Here is a 21,200-nt window from a genome sequence, read left to right on the forward strand (position 1 = left end):
TCTGGCCCAGTTTCGGACTGGAACTGGCACCAGTCCGTCCCAGTCTCCAACTGGGAATAGAACCCGGAAGAGGAACGGCTCAGGCCACGCCCACACACAAACCACGCCCATTTAGGCACCGCCCAGCCTCGTTCTGACACCAAGCCACGCCCCCAAACGGACCCCAGCCTCGTTCTGACACAAAGCCACGCCCCAAAACGGACCCCAGCCTCGTTCTGACACAAAGCCACGCCCCAAACGGACCCCCAGCCTCGTTCTGACACCAAGCCACGCCCCCAAACCGGCACAGCCTCGTTCTGACGCCGAGCCACTCCCCAACAAACACCCCAGCCTCGTTCTGACATTAAACCACGCCCCCAAAAGGCACAGCCTCGTTCTGACACCAAGCCACGCCCCCAAAGTGACCTCAGCCTCGTTCTGACACCAAGCCACGCCCCAAAGAGGAACAGCCTTTTTTGACATTAAGCCACGCCCCCAAAACCGCCCAGCCTCGTTCTGACACCAAGCCACGCCCCCAGGCCGTCTCCGCCCCTCCTCTCCTGCACTTCCGCTTCCGCTCGTCACTTCCGCTTCCGGCCGGCGCGGAGCGCGGTGAGCAGCGCTGGCGGCGGGGCCCTCCCCCATTAATTAATGCCCTTATTAACCCCTAATTAGCTCCCTCATTAACGCCCTCATTAACCCCTCCGGGTATTCCCCCTCCACTGGCCCCCCTGAGCCCCCCGCCCCCTCAGGGCTGCCCCCGCCGCTCCGGGGCCTTCCCCTCCCCCCCGCGCATTCCCAATTTTCCCCTTCCCGCCGTTATTCCCGTTTTTCTTCTTTTCTTATTCCCATTCCCATTCCCTGCCCTTTTCCCAATTCCACCCTTTATTCTCGCTTTCCTTTTTTGAATTCCCTGTTTTCTTCTCATTTTCTTCTTTATTTGCATTTTTTAATTCCCATTTCTCGCCTTGATTCCCATTTTTAATAATCCGATTTTCCTCGGTTTTCCGCCGATTTTAAATTCCTATTCTTCCCCCTTGTTCCCAATTTTAGAAGTTCCATTTCCCCCTTTCATTCCCTTATTAAAATTCCCAGTTTTCTCCCCTTCATTCCTAATTTGCTCCTTAATTCCCAGTTTTCCTCTATCCATTTCCCCTTTTGTTCCCGTTTTTTTCTTTCCATCTCCCCCATTTATTCCCATTTTTTAATTCCCTATTTCTCTCCTCCATTCCCATTTTTAAATCCCCATTTCCCTCCGTTTGTTCCCATTTTTTAATTCCCAATTTCCTCCTTTCATTCCTATTTATTAATTCCCAATTTCCCTGGTTTCCAGCCCTTGAGGAAGTTTCTGATCCCTGGGAATTTTCCAGGCCCCAGGGAACTTTCCAGTCCCTGGGAAGTTTCTGATCCCTGTGGAAGTTTCTGATCCCTGTGGAACTTTCCAGGCCCTTGGAAGTTTATGGTCCTCTGGAACTTTCCAGGCCCCTCTGGAAATTTCTAGTCCTGAGGAAGTTTCTGATCCCTGGGAAGTTTCCAGGCCTCAGGGAAATTTCGAGCCATGAGGAAATTTCCAGCCCCTGTGGAACTTTCTAAGGAAATTTCCAGCCCCTGAGGAAGTTTCTGATCCCTGTGGAACTTTCCAGGGAAATTTCCAGCCCCTGAGGAAGTTTCTGATCCCTGTGGAACTTTCTAAGGAAATTTCCAGCCCCTGTGGAAGTTTCTGATCCCTGTGGAACTTTCCAGGGAAATTTCCAGCCCCTGAGGAAGTTTCTGATCCCTGTGGAACTTTCTAAGGAAGTTTCCAGCCCCTGAAAAAGTTTCTGATCCTTGGGAACTTTCCAGGCCCTGGGAAGTTTGTGGCCCTCTGGAAGTTTCCAGGCCCTTCTGGAAGTTTCCAGCCCTGGGGAAGTGTCAGATCCCTCTGGAAGTTTCCAGTCCCTGGGGACGTGTCTGATCCCCGTGGAACTTTCTAGGCCCTGGGAAGCCTGGTGGCCCCCCTGGAAGGTCGCAGGCCCTTCTGGAAGGTTCCAGGATGTGGCACGAGGCGCGCAAGCACGAGCGGAAGCTGCGGGGGATGATGGTGGATTACAAGAAACGCGCCGAGCGCCGCCGCGAGTACTACGAGAAAATCGTGAGTGGGCTCGGGAAACTGGGCTGGAACCAGGCTGGAACTGGGCTGGAACCTGTTTGGAGGGACCTGGACCAATTTGGAACCAGTTTGGGGGGACCCAGAAGCAATCCTGATCCGGTTTGGAACCAGTTTGGGGGCTCCCTGTCCCAGTTTGGAGGCTCCCTGTCCCAGTTTGGGGGCTCCTTTCCCAGTTTGGGATGTCCCTGTCCCAGTTTGGAGTGTCCCTGTTCCAGTTTGGGGGCTCCTTTCCCAGTTTGGGATGTTCCTGTCCCAGTTTGGGTTCTCCTGTCCCAGTGTCGGGTGTTCCTGTCCCAGTTTGGGGGCTCCTTTCCCAGTTTGGGATGTCCCTGTCCCAGTTTGGGATGTCCCTGTCCCAGTTTGGGATGTCCCTGTCCCAGTTTGGGGTGTCCCTGTCCCATTTTAGGGGCTCCTTTCCCAGTTTCGGATGTCCCTGTCCCAGTTTGGGGGCTTTTTATCCCAGTTTCAGGGCTGCTTTCCCAGTTTGGGGTGTCCCTGTCCCATTTTAGGGGCTCTCTGTCCCAGTTTGGGGGCTCCTGTCCCAGTCTGGGGTGTCCCTGTCCCAGTTTGGGGTGTCCCTGTCCCAGTGTGGGATGTCCCTGACCCAGTTTGGGGTGTCCCTGTCCCAGTTTGGGATGTCCCTGTCCCAGTTTGGGGGCTCCTTTCCCAGTTTGGGGTGTCCCTGTCCCAGTCTGGGGTGTCCCTGTCCCAGTTTGCGGTGTCCCTGTCCCATTTTAGGGGCTCCTTTCCCAGTTTATGATGTCCCTGTCCCAGTTTGGGGTGTCCCTGTCCCAGTTTGGGGTGTCCCTGTCCCAGTTTATGATGTCCCTGTGCCAGTCTGGGGTGTCCCTGTCCCAGTTTGGGGTCTCCCTGTCCCAGTTTGGGGTGTCCCTGTCCCAGTCTGGGGTGTCCCTGTCCCAGTTTGGGATGTCCCTGTCCCAGTTTGGGGTCTCCTGTCCCAGTCTGGAGCCCGAAATTCCCATTTTTCCTTGCACTTTTACCCCAAACTCCCCTTTTCCCTCCTTTCCCACCTCCCCTCCCTTCCCAAATCCCAGCTTTTCCCAGGAATTCTCCCCCTCATCCCCACCCTTGCTGGGATCATTCCCACCTTTCCTCCCTCATTCCTAACTCCTGGAATTTTCTCTTTTTTTTTTTTTTTTTTTTCCCTCAGAAAAAGGACCCGGCCCAGTTCCTGCAGGTGCACGGCCGGGCCTGCAAAGTTCACCTGGATTCTGCCGTGGCCTTGGCAGCCGAGAGCCCCGTCAACATGTGAGCCTGCAGTGGCAATTCCCAGCTGGAATTCCATGGAATTATTCCTGGAATATTCCTGGGATCACCCCCCCCAGGGGATGGAGAAATCCTGGATTTTCCAGGGATTGAAATTTGGGTGGTTTTAGGCAAATCCGGGAGGATTTGGAGCTGCTATTCCTGTTTTTGCTGAAGGAATTTTGCTCATTTCAGGGGTAAATTTCATGGAATTATTCCTGGAATATTCCTGGGATCACCCCCCCCAGGGGATGGAGAAATCCTGGATTTTCCAGGGATTGAAATTTGGGTGGTTTTAGGCAAATCCTGGGAGAATTCAGGTTTTCTTTTGGAGTCATCACTCCTATTTTTGCTGAAGGAATTCTGCTCATTCCAGGCAGGAATTCCATGGGATCACCACGTTGGAATCACTCCCAGGGCTGGATAAATCCCAATATTGCCACAAAATCAAATTTAACCTATTATAAATCCAAAGGAAATTCTGGTTTTTTGGGGAATTTCCTCTCCCTTTTTTTTTTTTCCTGAAGGCAAAAGGAGGAATTCTGACCATTCCAGGTGGGAATTCCAGGATTTTTCCCCTTCCCAATTTGGTTTTTCCCTGCAGGATGCCCTGGCAGGGGGACACCAACAACATGATCGACAGGTTTGACGTCCGTGCTCACCTGGATTTCATCCCCATGTACACCCCGGCCCTGCTCAGCCCCACGTAAGATTCCCAAAAAAATCCCAACATTCCCAAAAAAATCCCGACATTCCCAAAGAATTCCCAACATTTTCAGGTCTGGGATCCCCCCAGGGCTGGGTAGGGGGGGTCCTAAATCCGTGTTTTGATGCTAAAATCTGCTCTTGATCTCGAAAAATTTCCTGAAATACCCCAAAATCCATCTGGGATCTCAACAATCCCTGTTTTGATCCCAAAATTCCACGTTGGATCTGCAAAAATCTGGGTTTGAGTGCCAAAATCCCCCTTTGGAGCTGTAAAATCCCTCTTTTTTAAGCACAAAATCCCCTTTGGAGCCTCAAAATCCCCCTTTGAATCCATAAAATCCACATTGGATCCCCAAAATCTCTTTTTGAACCCCGAAATTCCTATTTTGATCCCCAAATCCCCTCAGAATTCCCGTTTTTCCAGCTCCCCAGAGCAGGAATCGGATGAGTGCAAATGAAACTCCGTGTGGGAAGATCGCTAAAAATCCCCCTTTTTCCCCCCAAATCCAACTTTTTTTAGCACAAAATCTTTCTTTGATCCCCAAAATCCACCTTTGACTCCCCAAATCCCCGTTTTGATCCCCAAATCCCCTCAGAATTCCCGTTTTCCCAGCTCCCCAGAGCAGGAATCGGACGAGCGCAAATGAAACTCCGTGTGGGAAGATCCCTAAAAATCCACGGTTTTTTCGCCCCAAATCCTGTTTTTTTTTCTCCCAAATCCACGCTTGGACCCCAAAATCCACCTTTGACTCCCCAAATCCCCGTTTTGATCCCCAAATCCCCTCAGAATTCCCGTTTTTCCAGCTCCCCAGAGCAGGAATCGGACGAGCGCAAATGCAACTACGAGCGGTACCGGGGCCTGGTGCAGAACGACTTCGCTGGCAGTGAGTCCCTTTTTCCCGTTTTTTTTTTGTTTTTTTTGGGAATTCTGGCCCCTCTGGATCCCCTGGGGGTGGTTCCTGAGGGATTTAGGGAATGATTTGACCCCGGAATTCCCAATGCCAGTCTCGGAGGAGCAGTGCCTGTACCAGATCTACATCGACGAACTCTACGGGGGCCTCCAGAAACCCAACGAGGACGAGAAGAAAAAGTGAGGGAAAAAAGTCGGAATTCCTGGGAATTCTGGGTGGGAAAACACCAGGAATGCACACCCAGACCCTTGGGAGTGATCCTAATTGTGGGATAACCCCCTTAATTCGAGTTTTCTCCTCACTTTTTTGCTGCAACCATCCCCAGACCCATCCTGGGAAGGGCTCCTGGTTTTGTTTGGGGGTCTGGCTTGGTATTCTCGTTTTTCCCTTGGGGTTCTGCCTCAGGGCTCCCATTTTTTTCTTGGAATTCCAGCTTGGAAATCCTGTTTTCCCTCAGAATTCCCGTTTTCCAACAGAATTCCCACAGATACTTCCCAATTTCCTTCAGAATTTCCCATTTTCCCTCTGAATTCCATCTCAGGCCTCCTATTTTTCCTCAGAGTTCCCGTTTTCCCTCTGAATTCTTGCTCCCATTTCCCCCCTGTATTCCCATTTCCCCTCCTAATTCCCTGTCAAATCTCCCATTTTCCCTCTGAATTCCCATTTTCCCTCTGAATTCTTGCTCACATTTCCCATTTCCCTTAGAATTTCCTCTCAGATATCCCATTTTCTCTCAAATCTCCCATTTTTCCCTCAGAATTCCTTCTCACATCTCCCATTTTCCCTCAGAATTCCCCCTCAGAATTCCCATTTTCCCTCAGAATTCCCATTTTCCCCTCAGAATTCCCTCTCAAATCTCCCATTTTCCCTCAGAATTCCCTCTCACATCTCCCATTTTCCCTCAGAATTCCCTCTCAAATCTCCCATTTTCCCTCAGAATTCCCTCTCACATCTCCCATTTTCCCCTCAGAATTCCCTCTCACATCTCCCATTTTCCCCTCAGAATTCCCTCTCACATCTCCCATTTCCCCTCAGAATTCCCTCTCACATCTCCCATTTTCCCTCAGAATTCCCATTTTCCCTCAGAATTCCCTCTCACATCTCCCATTTTCCCTCAGAATTCCCTCTCACATCTCCCATTTTCCCTCAGAATTCCCTCTCGCATCTCCCATTTTCCCTCCCAATTCCCATTTCCCCTCTCCGGGTTGGGTTGGGGTGGGGTCTCCTCATTCCCGAGGGAATCTCCCCGTGGGAGGAAATCCCCGGGATGGAGGGATTCGTGTCCCAAACCTCCCCAGGCTGGCGGAAAAAAAGGCTTCCATAGGCTACACGTACGAGGACAGCACCGTGGAGGAGCTGGAGAATTCCCTGGAGAAGCGAGGGGGGGACGAGGAGGACTCCGAGGAAGATTCCAACACGGACGAGGACGAAGTGATCCCGGATATCGGTAACGGATCCCGGGGGGGGCCGCGCCCGGGGCCGCCTTTCCGGACGCAATTCACGGATTTTTTATTTTTTTTTTTATTTTTTTTTTTTCTCCCCAGACGTGGAAGTGGACGTGGATGAGCTGAACCAGGAGCAGGTGGCCGACCTGAACAAGCAGGCCACGACCTACGGCATGGCCGAGGGGGATTTTGTCAGGTACATCCCGGAAAAAAAACGTGGAAAATCCTCGGGAAAAACCCAGGAGCCTCCCCCTAAACCAGCTCCCGTTTTCCCTTGGGATTTGGGCTCGGGAATCCTGTTTTTACTCAGGATTCTCTCCTGGAAATCCCATTTTCCTTTGGGATTCTCTTTTAAAAATCCTATTTTTTTCTTTGGGATTTTCTCCTGGAAATCCCATTTTTCCTCAGGATTCTCTCCTGAAAATCCCATGTTTTTCTTTTGGATTTTCTCCTGGAAATCCCATTTTTCCTTGGGATTCTCTCCTGAAAATCCTAGTTTTTTCTTTTGGATTTTCTCCTGGAAATCCCATTTTTCCTCAGGATTTTCTCCTGAAAATCCCATTTTTCCTCAGGATTCTCTCCTGAAAATCCCATGGTTTTCTTTTGGATTCTCTCCTGGAAATCCCATTTTTCCTCAGGATTTTCTCTTGAAAATCCCATTTTTCCTTGGGATTCTCTCCTGGAAATCCCGTTTTTCCTTGAAATTGTGGCTCAGGTCCCCCCCACTTTTTCCTGAGGACTCCCCACTTTTTTCCTGATTTTCCCTTGAGATTCTGCCTTGAAAATCCCATTTTTTTCCCAGAAATTCTACCTCGAAAATCCCATTTTCCCTTTAAATTCTGTCTCATGGCTCTCCCTTTTCCTTGGAATTCTGTATTTCCCCAAAATCCCACCCTAATCCCGCTTTTTTTCCCCTGGGAAAAGGATGCTGAGGAAGGACAAGGAAGAGGCTGAAGCCATCAAAAACGCCAAAGCCTTGGAGGAGGAGAAGGCCATGTACTCGGTGAGGGAAAAACCAGGAAAAAAAAAAATGGGAATTTCCCTATGGAAAATCCCCCAAAAATCCCTTTCCTGACCCCCAGTCCTTTCCCCAGGGCCGCCGCTCCCGCCGGCAGCGCCGGGAATTCCGGGAGAAGCGGCTGAAAGGCCGGAAAATCAGCCCCCCCAGGTGAGATTCACAACTTTTTCACCCCCAATCCCAACGTTTTTATCCTAAATCCCAAGATTTTTATCCCAAATCCCAGCGTTTCTTCCTCAGATCCCGACATCTTCATCCCAATGCCGTTTTTTCCTCCTAAATCCCAACATTTCTTCTCCAAATCAGTACACTTTTATCTCAAATCCCAACATTTTCATCCCCCCCCCCCCAATCCCAACTTTTCATTCCCAAATTGTGTTTTCCCCCCCAAATCCTACCAATTTTACCCCAAATCCCAATTTTTTCCCCACAGCTACGCCCGCCGGGACAGCCCCACCTACGACCCCTACAAACGGTAACAAATCAGGATTTCAATTTTCCTTCAAAATTCCTGCTCAGACTTCCCGTTTCCCCTCAGAATTCCCACTCTGATCTCTGATTTTTCCCTCAGAATTCTCATTTCCCTTCAGAACTCCCATTCCCCTCACAACTCTCGCTCAGAATTCCCATTCCCCCTCAGAATTACCCCTCAGAATTTCCCCTCAGAACTCTCATTTCCTTCAGAACTCCCATTTCCCTTCAGAATTCCCCTCACAATTCCCATTTCCCCTCAGAGTTCCTCTCAAAATTCCTCCTCACAATCCCCCTCAGAATTCCCCTCACAATCCCCCTCAGAATTTCCCCTCACAATTCCCCCTCAGAATCCCCCTCACAATTTCCCCTCACAATTCCCCTCAGAATTCCCATTTCCCCTCACAATTCCCTCAGAATTCCCATTCCCCCTCAGAATTACCCCTCAGAGTTTCCCCTCAGAACTCTCATTTCCTTCAGAACTCCCATTTCCCTTCAGAATTCCCCCTCAGAATTCCTATTCCCCCTTAGAATTCCCCTCACAATTCCCATTTCCCCTCAGAATTGTCCTCAGAATTCCCCTCACAATTCCCATTCGCCCTCAAGATCCCCCTCACAATTCCCATTTCCCCTCAGAATCCCCCTCACAATTCCCCTCGGAATTCCCATTCCCCCTCAGAATCCCCATTCGCCCTCAGGATCCCCCTCACAATTCCCCTCAGAATTCCCATTCCCCCTCAGAATTCCCATTCGCCCTCAGGATTCCCCTCACAATTCCCCTCAGAATTCCCCCTCAGAATCTCCCTCACAATTCCCCTCAGAATTCCCATTTCCCCTCAGAATCCCCCTCAGGATCCCCCTCACAATTCCCCTCAGAATTCCTCCTCAGAATTCCCCTCACAATTCGCCTCAGAATTCCCATTTCCCCTCAGAGTCTCCATCACAATCCCCCTCAGAATTTCCCCTCACAATTCCCCCTCAGAATCTCCCTCAGAATTCCCATTTCTCCTCAGAATCCCCCTCAGGATCCCCCTCACAATTCCCCCTCAGAATCCCCCTCAGGATCCCCCTCACAATTCCCCTCAGATTCCGCCTCACAATTCCCCTCAGAATTCCCCCTCACAATTTCCCTCACAATTCCCCCTCACAATCTCCATTTCCCCCTTACCCCCTCAGCTCCCCGTCGGAATCCAGCTCGGAGTCCTCGCTCCCGCTCCCGGACGCCCTCCCTGGGCCATGAGGAGAAGATCACCTTCATCACGAGCTTCGGCGGCAGCGACGAGGAGGCGGCCGCGGCCTCCAGCGCCGCCATTGCCGGCAAGAGCCGCAATTCCCGGGAGCGGCAGCGCTCGGCACAGCCCGGAGCCTCCGCCAGCACACAGAGCCTCCTCCCGGTCCGTCCTTCCCCTTTTTTACCCTTTTTTCCTTTTCTTCTCTTGTTTTTCCCGTATTTCCATGAGTTCCAACTTTCTGTCCCCTTTTCTTCCTTGTTTTCCCCGATTTCTTCTCAGTTTTTCCTCTCTTTTTTTTTCTCTGGTTTTCACCTTCCTGTTCCTTTTTTTCCTTTTTTTTTTTAAATTTTTCTCTTTTTTTCTCTGTTTTTTCCTCTTTCTGTCCCCTTTTTCCTTGTTTTTGCCATTTTTCCTTGTTTTTCCTTCCTTTCCTTTTTCTTTCCCTTTCTTTCCCTTTTTCTTTCCCTTTTCTTCCCCTTTTTTTTCCCCTTTTCTTTTGCTTTTCTTCCCTTTTTCTTCCCCTTTTTTCCCCTTTTCTTTCCCTTTTCTTCCGTTTTTCTTCCCCTTTTTTCCCCTTTCCTTCCCATTTCTTCCGCTTTTCTTCCCCTTTTTTCCCCCTTTTCTTCGCTTTTCTTTCTCTTATCTTTCACTTTTCTTTTGTTTTACTTTTCCCCCTTTCTCATTTCCCCTTTTTTCCTTTTTCTTTCCCTTGTCTTACTCTTTTCCACCTTTTTTCCCCCCTCCTTTTTCTCCCCCATCTTCTTCCATTTCTTTCCTTCCATTTCCTTGTTTCCCTCCCCGATTTCCCCCATTTTCCCCCATTTTTCCCCCATTTCCCCCCTTTTTTTCCCATTTTCCCCCCAATTTTTCCCCATCCCCCTAATTTCTCCCCCGTTTTCCCTTTTCCAGGCGCCGCTCTTCCTCCTCCTCGTCGTCCTCGTCCTCCTCGCGCTCCTCCTCCTCCTCGTCGTGCAGCTCAGGCTCCCGCCATTCCCGCAGTTCCCGCGGTTTCCGCCGTTCCCGGGGGATTTTCCGCGGCCGTCGCCGCTCCCGGAGCCGTTCCCGAGCCGTTCCCGGTCCCGCTCCCGCTCCCGGCGCTATTCCCGGGGGGGATCCCGGGGGGGATCCCGGGACAGCCGGCGCCGCTCCCGCTCCCCGGAGCGCGGCCACCGCCGGCGCCGGCGCTCGCGGTGAGTGAGGGGCACCGGCTCGCGCCGCTTTGGGAATGGTTTGGGAATGGTTCAGACCGGTTTGGGAATGGATTGGGAATGGTTCAGACCGGTTTGGAATGGTTTGGGAACGGTTTGGGAATGGTTTGGGAACGGTTTGGGAATTGTTCAGACCGGCTTGGGAATGGTTTGGGAATGGTTTGGGAATGGTTCAGACCGGCTTGGGAATGGTTTGGGAATGGTTTGGGAACGGTTCAGACCAGTTTGGGACCGATTTGGGACCGGTTTGGGAATGGGTTGGGAATGGTTCAGACCGGTTTGGGACGGTTCAGATCGGTTTGGCACTGGTTTGGGAATGGTTCAGACCGGTTCACACTGGTTTGGGAATGGTTCACACTGGTTCCCACTGGTTTGGGAATGGTTCAGACTGGTTTGGGACTGATTTGGACTGGTTTGGGAACGGTTCACACCAGTGTAGGCCCATTTCACACCAGTTTGGGCCCAGTTTGTGCCCATTTCACCCCACTTTGGCCCAGTCTGGAACCATTTCACACCAGTTTGTGCCCGTTTCACCCCACTTTGGCCCAGTTTGGAACCATTTCACACCAGTTTGGGCCCGTTTCACCCCAGTTTGACCCAGTTTGTGCCCATTTCACACCAGTTTGTGCCGTTTCACCCCAGTTTGGCCAGTTTGGAACCATTTCACACCAGTTTGGGCCCATTTCACCCCAGTCTGGAACCATTTCACACCAGTTTGTGCCCGTTTCACCCCAGTTTGATCGGTTTTTCTCCCCCCCAGGAGCCGCTCCCGGCGCTCCCTGCGCTCGTGGCGCCGCTGGAGCAGCCAGAGCCGGAGCAGCCGCAGCGACTCCCGCAGCCCCTCCCGCTCCAGATCCCGCTCCCGATCCCGATCCCGATCCCAAACCCCGCCGGGATCCCGGGAAAAGGCCCCGCCCCGCCCCCCGGCCTTCGCCCGCCGTCGGAGAGAAGCTGAAAAAGTGAGCGAGAAACACGGAAATTCGGGGGGAAAAACACCCAAAACCTCCTCAGAATCGCCTCTAAATCCTCCTGGATCGCCCTGAATCCCTCTGGGATCCATCCCCAAATCCCTCTGGGATCCATCCCCAAAAATCTCCCCCAAAATCTCCTCAAAATCTCCTCTAAATCCTCCTGGGATCGCCCTGAATCCCTCTGGGATCCATCCCCAAAAATCTCCCCCCAAAATCTCCACTAAAATCTTTCAAATATCCCCCAAAATCTCCTCAAAATCCTCCTGGGATCACCCCAAATCCCTCTGGGATCCATCCCCAAAAATCTCCCCCCAAAATCCCTCTGGGATCCCTCAAATATCCCCTAAAATTTCCCTTAAATCCCTTTGGAATCATACCCTCTGGGATCCATCCCCAAAAATCTCCCCTAAAATCTCCACAAGATTCCTCTGGGATCACCCAAAATCCCTCTGAGATCACCAAAATCCCTCTGGGATCCACCAAAATATCTTAAAATCCCCCAAATCTCCCAAAATCCTTCTGGAATCCCCCAAATCCTGGAAAAAAAAAAAAAAACCAGCATCCAACCATCACTCCTTTTATCTTCTCCAATTTTCCCAATTTCCCCCCAATCTTCCCCTAATTAATTTTCCCAATTTCCCCCCAATTTTCTCAATTTTCCCCCAATTTTCCCCTGATTTTCCCCAAATTTCCCAATTTTCCCCCGATTTTCCATTTTTCCCCCCAATTTCCCCCCAAATTTCCCGATTTTCCCCCAATTTCCCCCCAATTTTTCCCCAAATTTCCCATTTTTCCCCCCAATTTTCCCCAAATTTCCCCAATTTTCCCCGCAGGGCCGACGCTGCCGCTGGTAAAGATTCCGGAGCTGCCAAAGTCAGTAAGAATTGGAACTTCCCCTTGTTTTTAACGGAATTCCTGCCGAGCTTTGGGATCACGGATCCAGGGAATCCCAGAGGGATCCAGGGAATCCCAAAGATCCCCTCGGGGACGTGGGAGGGGGGGATTCTCCTGGCATTTTCCTGGCATTTTGGGGCAATTTTTGGGGGAAAAATCATCTCTGAGGGGCTCCTTTCCCTGCATTTTCCCAGATTTTCCTGCATTTTCCCAGATTTTCCCATTTTTTAAAATATTTTCCCCAGATTTTTTTTCTTTTTTCCCACATTTCCCCCATATTTCCTTAAGTTTTCCCCATATTTTTGTGATTTTTTTTTTTTTTTCCCCCCACATTTCCCTGCTCCCACATTCCCAAATTCCCGGGATGGGATGGGATGGGGATTGGTGGGATCAGGGTTTGGGGTGGGGGGGGGGGGTTCCTGGGGGTCCCATTCCCGATCCCAGCCCCTTTTCCTGACCCAAATTCCCGATTTTTGCAGCCCAAGCTGACCCCGCAGGAGAAGCTGCGGCTCCGAATGCAGAAAGCTCTCAACAGGCAGTGTGAGCATTCCCAAAAATTCCCAAAAAATTCCCAAAAATTCCACCCCAAAACCCAGCCAGGATCACCACATTTCCCTGAATTCCCCCAAAATTCTGCAAAATTCCCACGAAATCTCACACAATTTCCTCAAAATCGCCTGGAATTCGCCCCAAATTCCCTTTGGATCCCCCAGAATCCCCTCAAAATTCCTTTGGGATCCCCAAAATCCCCCCCAAATCTCCCAAAATTCCACTGGGATCCCCAAAATTCCCCCATATCCCCCCAGTCCCCCAAGAATCCGCCCAAAATTCCTTAAAATCCCCTTTGGATTTCCCAAATCAAAATGCCCTTGGGATCCCCCAAATCCTCCAAAATTCCCCAAATCCCTCTGGAATCCTCCCAAATTCCTCTGGAATTCCCCCAGATCCCCGGAATTCTCCAATCCCAAATTTCCCCAAATCCCTGGAATTCCCAATTCCCGGAATTTACAATCCCTGGAATTCCCCAATTCCTGAATTTCCCCAATTCCTGGAATTCCCCAATCCCAAATTCCCCAATCCCTGGAATTTCCAGTCCCAAATTTCCCCAAATCCCTGGAATTCCCAATCCCCAGAATTCCCAATTCCCGAATTTCCACAATCCCTGAATTTCCCCAATCCCAGATTTCCCCAATCCCTGAATTTCCCCAATTCCTGGAATTCCCAATTCCTGGAATTCCCAAATCCCTGGAATTCCCAATCCTGAATTCCTGTTTTTCCCAGTCAAGGCCGACAAGAAGGCGGCGCAGGAGAAGATGCTGCAGCAGGAGCATGAGAGACAGGTGGGGAGGGGGAAAAATGGGATAAAAACGGGATAAAAATGGGATAAAAAAATGGGAAAAATGGGATAAAAATGGGATGAAAAATGGGGAAAGAATGGGAAAAAATTGGGATAAAAATGGGGAAAAAATGGGATAAAAATGGGGAAAAAATGGGATAAAAACGGGGGAAAATGGGATAAAAATGGGGGAAAAATGGGATAAAAATGAGAAAAGGACAGGGAAAAATAGGGAAAAAAACCAGGATAAAAATGGGATGGAAATGGGATTTAACTGGGATTTAATTGGGATTTAAATGGGATAAAAATGAGATTTCATGGGGGTGAAAACATTATAAAAATGGGATGGAATTGGGATGGAAATGGGATGGGAAGGGCCGGAAGAGGAGCTGGAATTCCCAGAATTCCGGGATCTGACAGGAATTTCTCCTCTGGCAGGAGCGCGAGGACGAGCTGCGAGCCATGGCCCGGAAAATCCGCATGAAGTAATTCCCAAAATCTGACCCCCAAATCCCCAAATCCCTCCTGATCCTGATCCCAAATCCCTCCTGATCCCAAAATCTGACCCCAAAATCCCCAAATCCCTCCTGATCCTGATCCCAATTCCCTCCTGATCCCAAAATCTGATCCCAAATCTCTCCTGATCTCAAAATCCCTCCTGATCCCGATCCCAAATCTCTCCTGATCCCAAAATCCCTCCTGATCCTGATCCCAAATCCCTCCTGATCCCGATCCCAAATCCCTCCTGATCCTGATCCCAAATCCCTCCTGATCCCAAAATCCCCAAATCCCTCCTGATCCTGATCCCAAATCCCTCCTGATCCTGATCCCAAATCCCTCCTGGTCCCAAATCCCTCCTGATCCTGATCCTGATCCCAATTCCCTCCTGATCCCAAAATCCCTCCTGATCCTGGTCCCAAATCCCTCCTGATCCTGATCCCAAATCCCTCCTGATCCTGATCCCAATTCCCTCCTGATCCCAAAATCCCTCCTGATTCTGATCCCAATTCCCTCCTGATCCCAAATCCCAAATCCCTCCTGATCCTGATCCCAAATCCCTCCTGATCCCAAAATCTGATCCCAAACCCCTCCTGATCCCAAATCCCTCCTGATCCCAAATTCTTCCTGATCCCAAAATCATTTCCCACCCCTGATCTCGGTTTTCCCCGTTGTTCCCCCGTTGTTTCCCCCGTGTTTCCCCCGTTGTTTCCCGTTGTTTCCCCGTGTTCTCCCCGTGTTTCCCCGTTGTTTCCCCGTTGTTTCCCCGTTTTCTCCCCGTGTTTTCCCATTTTTTCCCCGTTGTTTCCCGTTGTTTCCCCTGTGTTTTCCCCGTTGTTTCCCGTTGTTCCCCCATGTTTTCCCCGTTGTTTCCCCGTTGTTTCCCCGTTGTTTCCCCGTTGTTTTCCCGTTGTTTTCCCGTTTTCTCCCCGTGTTTTCCCCGTGTTTTCCCCGTGTTTCCCCTGTGTTTTCCCCGTGTTTTCCCATTTTTCCCCCGTGTTTTCCCCCGTGTGTGACGTTGCTGTTGCTGCAGGGAGCGGGGAGCGGCGCGAGAAGGAGCGGGAGGAGTGGGAGCGGCAGTACAGCCGCCAGAGCCGCAGCCCCTCGCCCCGCCACGGTGAGACAGCCCCACAAAATGCAGCCAAACACCCCGAAATCACACCGAAATCACCCCGAAATCACACCGAAAACATCCCACACAATCACCCCAAAATCACCCCAAAAACATCCCACAAAATCGCCCCAAAATCACCCCAAAAACATCCCACAAAATCACAACAAAATACCCCAAAATCACGCCGAAATCACACCAAAATCACACCGAAATCACCCCAAAAAATCCCACACAATCACAACAAAATACCCCAAAATCGCCCCGAAATCACACCAAAAACATCCCACAAAATCACAACAAAATACCCCAAAATCGCCCCAAAAATATCCCACAAAATCACAACAAAATACCCCAAAATCACACCAAAAACACACCGAAATCACCCCAAAAAATCCCACAAAATCACAACAAAATACCCCAAAATCGCCCCAAAAATATCCCACAAAATCACAACAAAATACCCCAAAATCACACCAAAAACACACCGAAATCACCCCAAAAATATCCCACAAAATCACAACAAAATACCCCAAAATCGCCCCAAAAACATCCCACAAAATCACAACAAAATACCCCAAAATCACACCAAAATCACCCCAAAAATATCCCACAAAATCACAACAAAATACCCAAAAATCACACCAAAATCACCCCAAAAATATCCCACAAAATCATCCCGAAATCACACCAAAATGACCGCAAAAATATCCCACAAAATCACAACACAGTACCCCAAAATCACCCCAAAAATCAGAACATAACGCACCAAAATCACCCCGAAAATCAAAAAAAATCCCATAAAATCACCCCAAAATACCCCAAAATCATCCCAAAAATATCCCACAAAATCACCCCAAAAATCACAACAAAATACCACAAAATCACCCCAAATATACCATAAAATCACCCCAAAAATAGCCAACAAAATCACACCAAAATACCCAAATAAATAGCCCCAAACATCCCAAAATACCCAAATCAAAACCCAAAAATATCCCAAAAATATCCCACAAAATCACACCAAAATCATCCCCAAAATACCCCCCAAAATTCCACAAAATACCAAAAAATACCTCAAAACCACCCAAAAATCCTAAAAATACCCCCAAAATCCCACAAAATCACCCCAAAATCCCACAAAAATACCCCTGGGCTCTGCAGGGGTTCGTTCCCAAGAAATTCCCAAAATTCTGGGCAATCCCCAAAAATCCCCCAAAAATTCCCAGAAATCCCCAAATTCCCAAGAAATTTCCAAAACTCTGAGCAATTCCTGGAAAATTCCCAAAACTCCAGGAGCTTTTCCTGCTTTTCCAGGGATCTGCAGGGTCCATTCCCAAAATTCCTGGAAAATTCCCCAAAAATCCAGGAGCCATTCCCAAAATTCTGGAGAATTCCCAAAATCCTGGGAGCCATCCCAGGGGTGGGAGGAGGCAAAGGAGAGGGAATTTTAGGGGCTGGAAAAGTGGGAAAAAAATCAGGAAAAAATGGGGAAAAAAGGGGGAAAAATTGGGGAAAAAATGGGAAAAATGGGGGAAAAAAATGGGAAAAAAAAGAGATTTTGGGGGGAGTCAAAGCTGCAGGATTTGGGGGTGAAAAAATGGGGAAAAAAGTGGGGAAAAAATTGGGGATTTTGGGAATTAATTGGTGTTGTTTTCCCGGCAGGTCGGGAGTACAGCTCCTCACGGAGGTACGGCCGCAATTCCCGGCATTTCCAGAATTCCCGGAATTCCCAGAGATCCCAGGGCTCCCAAATGTGATCCAGCCCCGTTCCCTGATCCCAGGACATCCCAAATTTCCTCCATTCCCATTTTCCCTTTTCCTGGAGATCCCAAATTTCCTCCATTCCCGTTTTTCTGATTCCCAAATTTCCTCCATTCCCAATTTCCCTTTTCCTGGAGATCCCGAATTTCCTCCATTCCCATTTTTCTGATTCCCAAATTTCCTCCAGTCCCATTTTTCCAGCCCCAGGGGATCCCAGATTTCCTCCATTCCTGTTTTATTCCATTCCCATTTTTATGATTCCCAAATTTCCTCCAGTCCCGTTTCTCTCATTCCCAAATTTCCTCCATTCCCATTTTTCTCATTCCCAGATTTCCTCATTCCCATTTTTCTCATTCCCAGATTTCTCCATTCCCATTTTTCTGATTCCCAGATTTCTCCCAGATTCCCAGATTTCTCCATTCCCAGATTTCTCCATTCCCATTTTCTGATTCCCAGATTTCTCCCAGATTCCCAGATTTCTCCATTCCCAGATTTCTCCATTCCCATTTTTCTCATTCTCAGATTTCTCCCAGATTCCCAAATTTCTCCATTCCCATTTTTCTCATTCCCAGATTTCTCCATTCCCATTTTTCTGATTCCCAGATTTCTCCCAGATTCCCAGATTTCTCCATTCCCAGATTTCTCCATTCCCGTTTTTCCTCATTCCCAGATTTCTCCCAGATTCCCAGATTTCTCCATTCCCATTTTTCTCATTCCCAGATTTCTCCATTCCCATTTTTCTCATTCCCAGATTTCTTCCAGATTCCCAAATTTCTCCATTCCCATTTTCTGATTCCCAGATTTCTCCATTCCCGTTTTTTCTCATTCCCAGATTTCTCCATTCCCATTTTTCTCCCAGATTCCCAGATTTCTCCATTCCCGTTTTTCTCCCAGATTCCCAGATTTCTCCATTCCCAGATTTCTCCATTCCTGTTTTTCTCATTCCCAGATTTCTCCATTCCCAGATTTCTCCATTCCCAGATTTCTCCATTCCCGTTTTTCCTCATTCCCAGATTTCTCCATTCCCAGATTTCTCCATTCCCGTTTTTCCTCATTCCCAGATTTCTCCCAGATTCCCAGATTTTTCCCAGATTCCCAGATTTCTCCATTCCCGTTTTTCCTCATTCCCAGATTTCTCCATTCCCGTTTTTTTTGTTGTTGTTGTTGTTTTTTTCCCCACAGGCATTCCCGGTCCCATTCCCGGAGCCCCCACTACCGGCACTGACAGATGAGACCCCCCCCAATAAATCCATGGAAAAATCCCAAATTCCCAACCCCTGGAATTGTCAATCCTGGGGGAAAAAAAACCAACAAAACAGGGGAAAAGCTGGAAAAAAAAGAAAAAAAAAGGGGGGGGAAAAGTGTCAAAAAAAGAGGGGAAAAGGCAGAAAAATGGGAAAAAAGGCAGGAAATGGGAAAAAAAAAAATAACAGGAAAAAAGGGAGAAACAAAAAAGTCAAAAAAAAGGGGAAAGAAAGCCCAAAAAATGGGGAGAAAAGTCAGGGAAAAAACCAGGAAAAGTCAGGGAAAAAGGGGAAAACCAGGAAAAAGCCACAAAAAAATGGGGGAAAAGTCAGGGAAAAAGGGGAAAAGCCAGAAAAGGGAAAATGCCAGGAAAAAAAAAGGGGGGGGAAGTCAGGAAAACTGAGAAAAAGCCAGAAAAAAAGGGAGGAAAAATGGGAAAAGATCAGGAAAAAAAGTGGGAAATACAGGAGAAAAAAGACTGGAAAATGGGGAAAAGGCCAGGGGGGGAAAAAAAAAAAAAAAAAGGGAAAATCCAGGGAATAGCAGGGGGGAAATGGGGAAATAAAACAACAACAAACAAACAAAAAACATAAAAAAGAGAAAAAAAAACTAGGAAAAAGAAAAAAATGGGGGAAAAAGCCTGGAATAAATGGGGAAAAGTCAGGAATAAATGGGGAAAAGTCAGGAAAAAATGGGGAAAAGTCAGGAAAAAATGGGGAAAAGTCAGGAAAAAGTGGGAAGAAGGACAGGAAGAAAGGAGGGGAAAAGGGCAGGAAAAAATGGGGGAAAAAAAATGATAAAACCTCAAATCAAGGTGGTGAAAAAAGGAGGAAAAATCGATTTATTCCCTGAGGGTCTCATTCCAGAGGGAAGGAAAATTCCAGAACGTCCCCACAGCGCAGCAGAGCCGAGCCCTGGACCCCCAGTGGGGTCTGCAGAGAATCCACCTGGAAAAAAAAACACAGAAACAAGGGGGAAAAGTGGGAAAAAATGAGGAAAAATAGGAAAAAAAAAGAGGGGGGGGGAATGGGGAAAATCCAGGAAAAATGGGGGGGGGAAAGGGGGTAAAGTGGGGGAAAAAAATCCAGAAAGAAAAAAAATATAAAAAATTATCCGGAAACAAAGAGGGAAAAAAACGGGGAATCAATAAATAAGGTGGGGGAAGATGGGAAAAGTCAAAAAAAGGGAAAAGAAACAGGGAAATGCCAGGAAAATGGGAAAATTCAGGAAAGAAGCCAGATGAAAAGGGGGGAAAGTCAGGGAAAAAGCCAAAAAAAAAAAGTGGGAAAAGGCAGGAAAAAAATCAGGAAAAAGAGAATTTACCTGGAAAGTTCCAGACTGGACATCGGCAGCACCGAACTCGGTGTCCAGAGGGAAAAATGGGGAAAAAAGTGGGAAAAAAAAGCCAAAAATAGGGAAAAAAGACAGGAAAAAAGGGGAAAAAAGCCAAAAAAAGTGGGAAAAGGCAGGAAAAATCTGGAAAAAATCAGGAAAAAGGGAATGTACCTGGAAAGTTCCAGACTGGACATCGGCAGCCCCGAACTCGGCGTCCAGCCGGATCCCGTTCCAGAGGGAAAAATGGGGAAAAAAAGCCAAAAATAGGGGGAAAAATACAGGAAAAAAAGCCAAAAAAAGTGGGGAAACTCGGGAAAAATCAGGAAAAAGGGAATTTACCTGGAAAGTTCCAGTCTGCACATCGGCAGCCCCGAACTCGGCGTCCAGCCGGATCCCGTTCCAGAGGCAGAACCGCACCGGGCGGCCCCGGGCGCTGCTCAGCAGCCGCAGGAATCGCTCCCGGAGCGCGGCCCGGGCGCTCTGGAGCGCTCCGGGATCCCGGGAATCGTGAGGATCCCGGGAATTCTGCGGATCCCGGGAACGGGAGGAGAAGCCGCGGCTGCCGGAGATGTCGGGACCCCTCGGGAGGCGCAGGATCCCCACGGGAAGCGGGATGGGATCGGCCATGGAGCGGCTGGGAAAGGGGAAAATGAGGGAGAAAATGGGGAAAAAGGGGGAGAAATGAAAGGGAAAATGAAGGGAGAAGTGGGGGAAAAAGGGAGGAAAAAAGCGGGGGGAAAGGGGGAAATGTGGGGGTGAAGGGAAATCGGGAAAAGGGGGAGAAAAGGAGAAAAAAAAATAGGGGAAAAGGGAGAGAGAAGTGAGGAAAAAAGAGGGAAAACGGGAGAAAAATAGGAGGGGGAATGGGGGGAAAAAAGAGGAGGGACCATTACAAGAGAGTCCCGGTCCCGACTGGAATTCCCGGTCCCTTTCCCATTTCCGTGTGGAATTCCCGGTTCCTTTGCCATTCCCGGTCCCGATCCCGTTTGGGTGTCCCGGCTGGGATTCCCGGTGCCCATCCCGGTCCCGATCCCAATCCCGGTGCCACACAAATCTCCCCATCCCGGTCCCGATCCCGATCCCGTATGGGATTCCCGGTCCCGTATGAGGTTTCTCTGTCCCAATCCCGATCCCGGTCCCGGTCTCGGTCCCGGTCCCAGTCCTGGTCTCAGTCCCGGTCCCGTATGAGGTTTCTACGTCCCGGTCCCGTCCCCGGTCGAATCCCGGTCCCGTACCCGTATGGGATTCCCGGTTCCGTGTGGGTTTCTCTGTCCCAATCCCGGTCCCGGTCCCGTTTCCGGCCCGGTGTCGTTTCCGTTCCCGGCCCGGTCCCGGTCCCAGCCAGTCCCGTGTGGGATTCCCAGTCCCGGTTCCGTACCCGTATGGGATTCCCGGTTCCGTGTGGGTTTCTCTGTCCCGTTCCCGGCTCAGTCCCGTTCCCGGTCCAGTCCCGGTCCTGTTCCGGGCCCGGTCCCGTTCCCGGTCCGGTCCCCACGCCGCTCCCGGCCCAGCGCTCGCCGCCGCTCCGCAGATTCGCCACCCGCACCCCCGAGACCTCCCCGACCCCGCTGCCACGGGAGCCCCCTCACCGCTCTGCCCCCGCTCCCCTCCCCTTCCCCTTTTCCCTCTCCCCCCTCTCCCTTTTCCCAATTTTTCCCC

General features: G+C 49.6%; 2 protein-coding genes across 3 annotated transcripts; one reads left to right on the forward strand and one right to left on the reverse strand.

Annotated features, from left to right (window-relative positions):
• The first annotated feature begins 537 nt into the window (after window positions 1-537).
• On the forward strand, window positions 538-18,235 carry CLASRP (CLK4 associating serine/arginine rich protein). Its single transcript, XM_088155120.1, is given in 25 exon segments — window positions 538-591; window positions 1,953-2,110; window positions 3,300-3,397; window positions 3,999-4,100; window positions 4,907-4,986; window positions 5,108-5,192; window positions 6,312-6,460; window positions 6,558-6,654; window positions 7,383-7,461; window positions 7,553-7,626; window positions 7,910-7,951; window positions 9,124-9,151; window positions 9,153-9,310; window positions 9,312-9,341; window positions 10,089-10,246; window positions 10,249-10,369; window positions 11,148-11,316; window positions 11,318-11,346; window positions 12,192-12,231; window positions 12,732-12,792; window positions 13,534-13,592; window positions 14,027-14,073; window positions 15,124-15,203; window positions 16,863-16,887; window positions 18,144-18,235. Coding segments are annotated over 24 exon segments (1,953 nt in total). The 5' UTR covers window positions 538-591; window positions 1,953-2,011; the 3' UTR covers window positions 18,187-18,235.
• Window positions 18,236-19,015: 780 nt separating this feature from the next.
• On the reverse strand, window positions 19,016-21,104 carry GEMIN7 (gem nuclear organelle associated protein 7). 2 transcript variants are annotated; one of them, XM_088155117.1, is made up of 3 exons: window positions 20,920-21,104; window positions 19,881-20,175; window positions 19,016-19,153 (listed from the first exon to the last, which is right to left on the reverse strand). In XM_088155117.1, the coding sequence occupies exons 2-3, from the start codon at window positions 20,166-20,168 to the stop codon at window positions 19,064-19,066; spliced, it is 378 nt and encodes a 125-aa protein (XP_088011243.1). In that variant the 5' UTR covers window positions 20,169-20,175; window positions 20,920-21,104; the 3' UTR covers window positions 19,016-19,063. The 2 variants fall into 2 exon arrangements, with proteins under 2 accessions (XP_088011243.1, XP_088011244.1); XM_088155118.1 differs by having other exon boundaries at window positions 20,777-21,096.
• Between the last annotated feature and the right edge of the window lie 96 nt (window positions 21,105-21,200).

This window comes from Sturnus vulgaris, chromosome 35 (assembly GCF_052056855.1).
Source record: "Sturnus vulgaris isolate bStuVul1 chromosome 35, bStuVul1.hap1, whole genome shotgun sequence".
In the NCBI taxonomy this organism is placed as follows: domain Eukaryota; kingdom Metazoa; phylum Chordata; class Aves; order Passeriformes; family Sturnidae; genus Sturnus; species Sturnus vulgaris.

What these genes read in the sequence shown, in the direction of transcription:
- GEMIN7 (XM_088155117.1), bottom strand. Translation starts at nt 20,168, where the DNA reads ATGGCCGATCCCATCCCGCTTCCCGTGGGGATCCTGCGCCTCCCGAGG. An exon ending in TGCAGACTGGAACTTTCCAG is followed by an intron (nt 19,154 to 19,880) that starts GTAAATTCCCTT and finishes TTTTTTTTCCAG; the next exon opens with GTGGATTCTCTGCAGACCCC.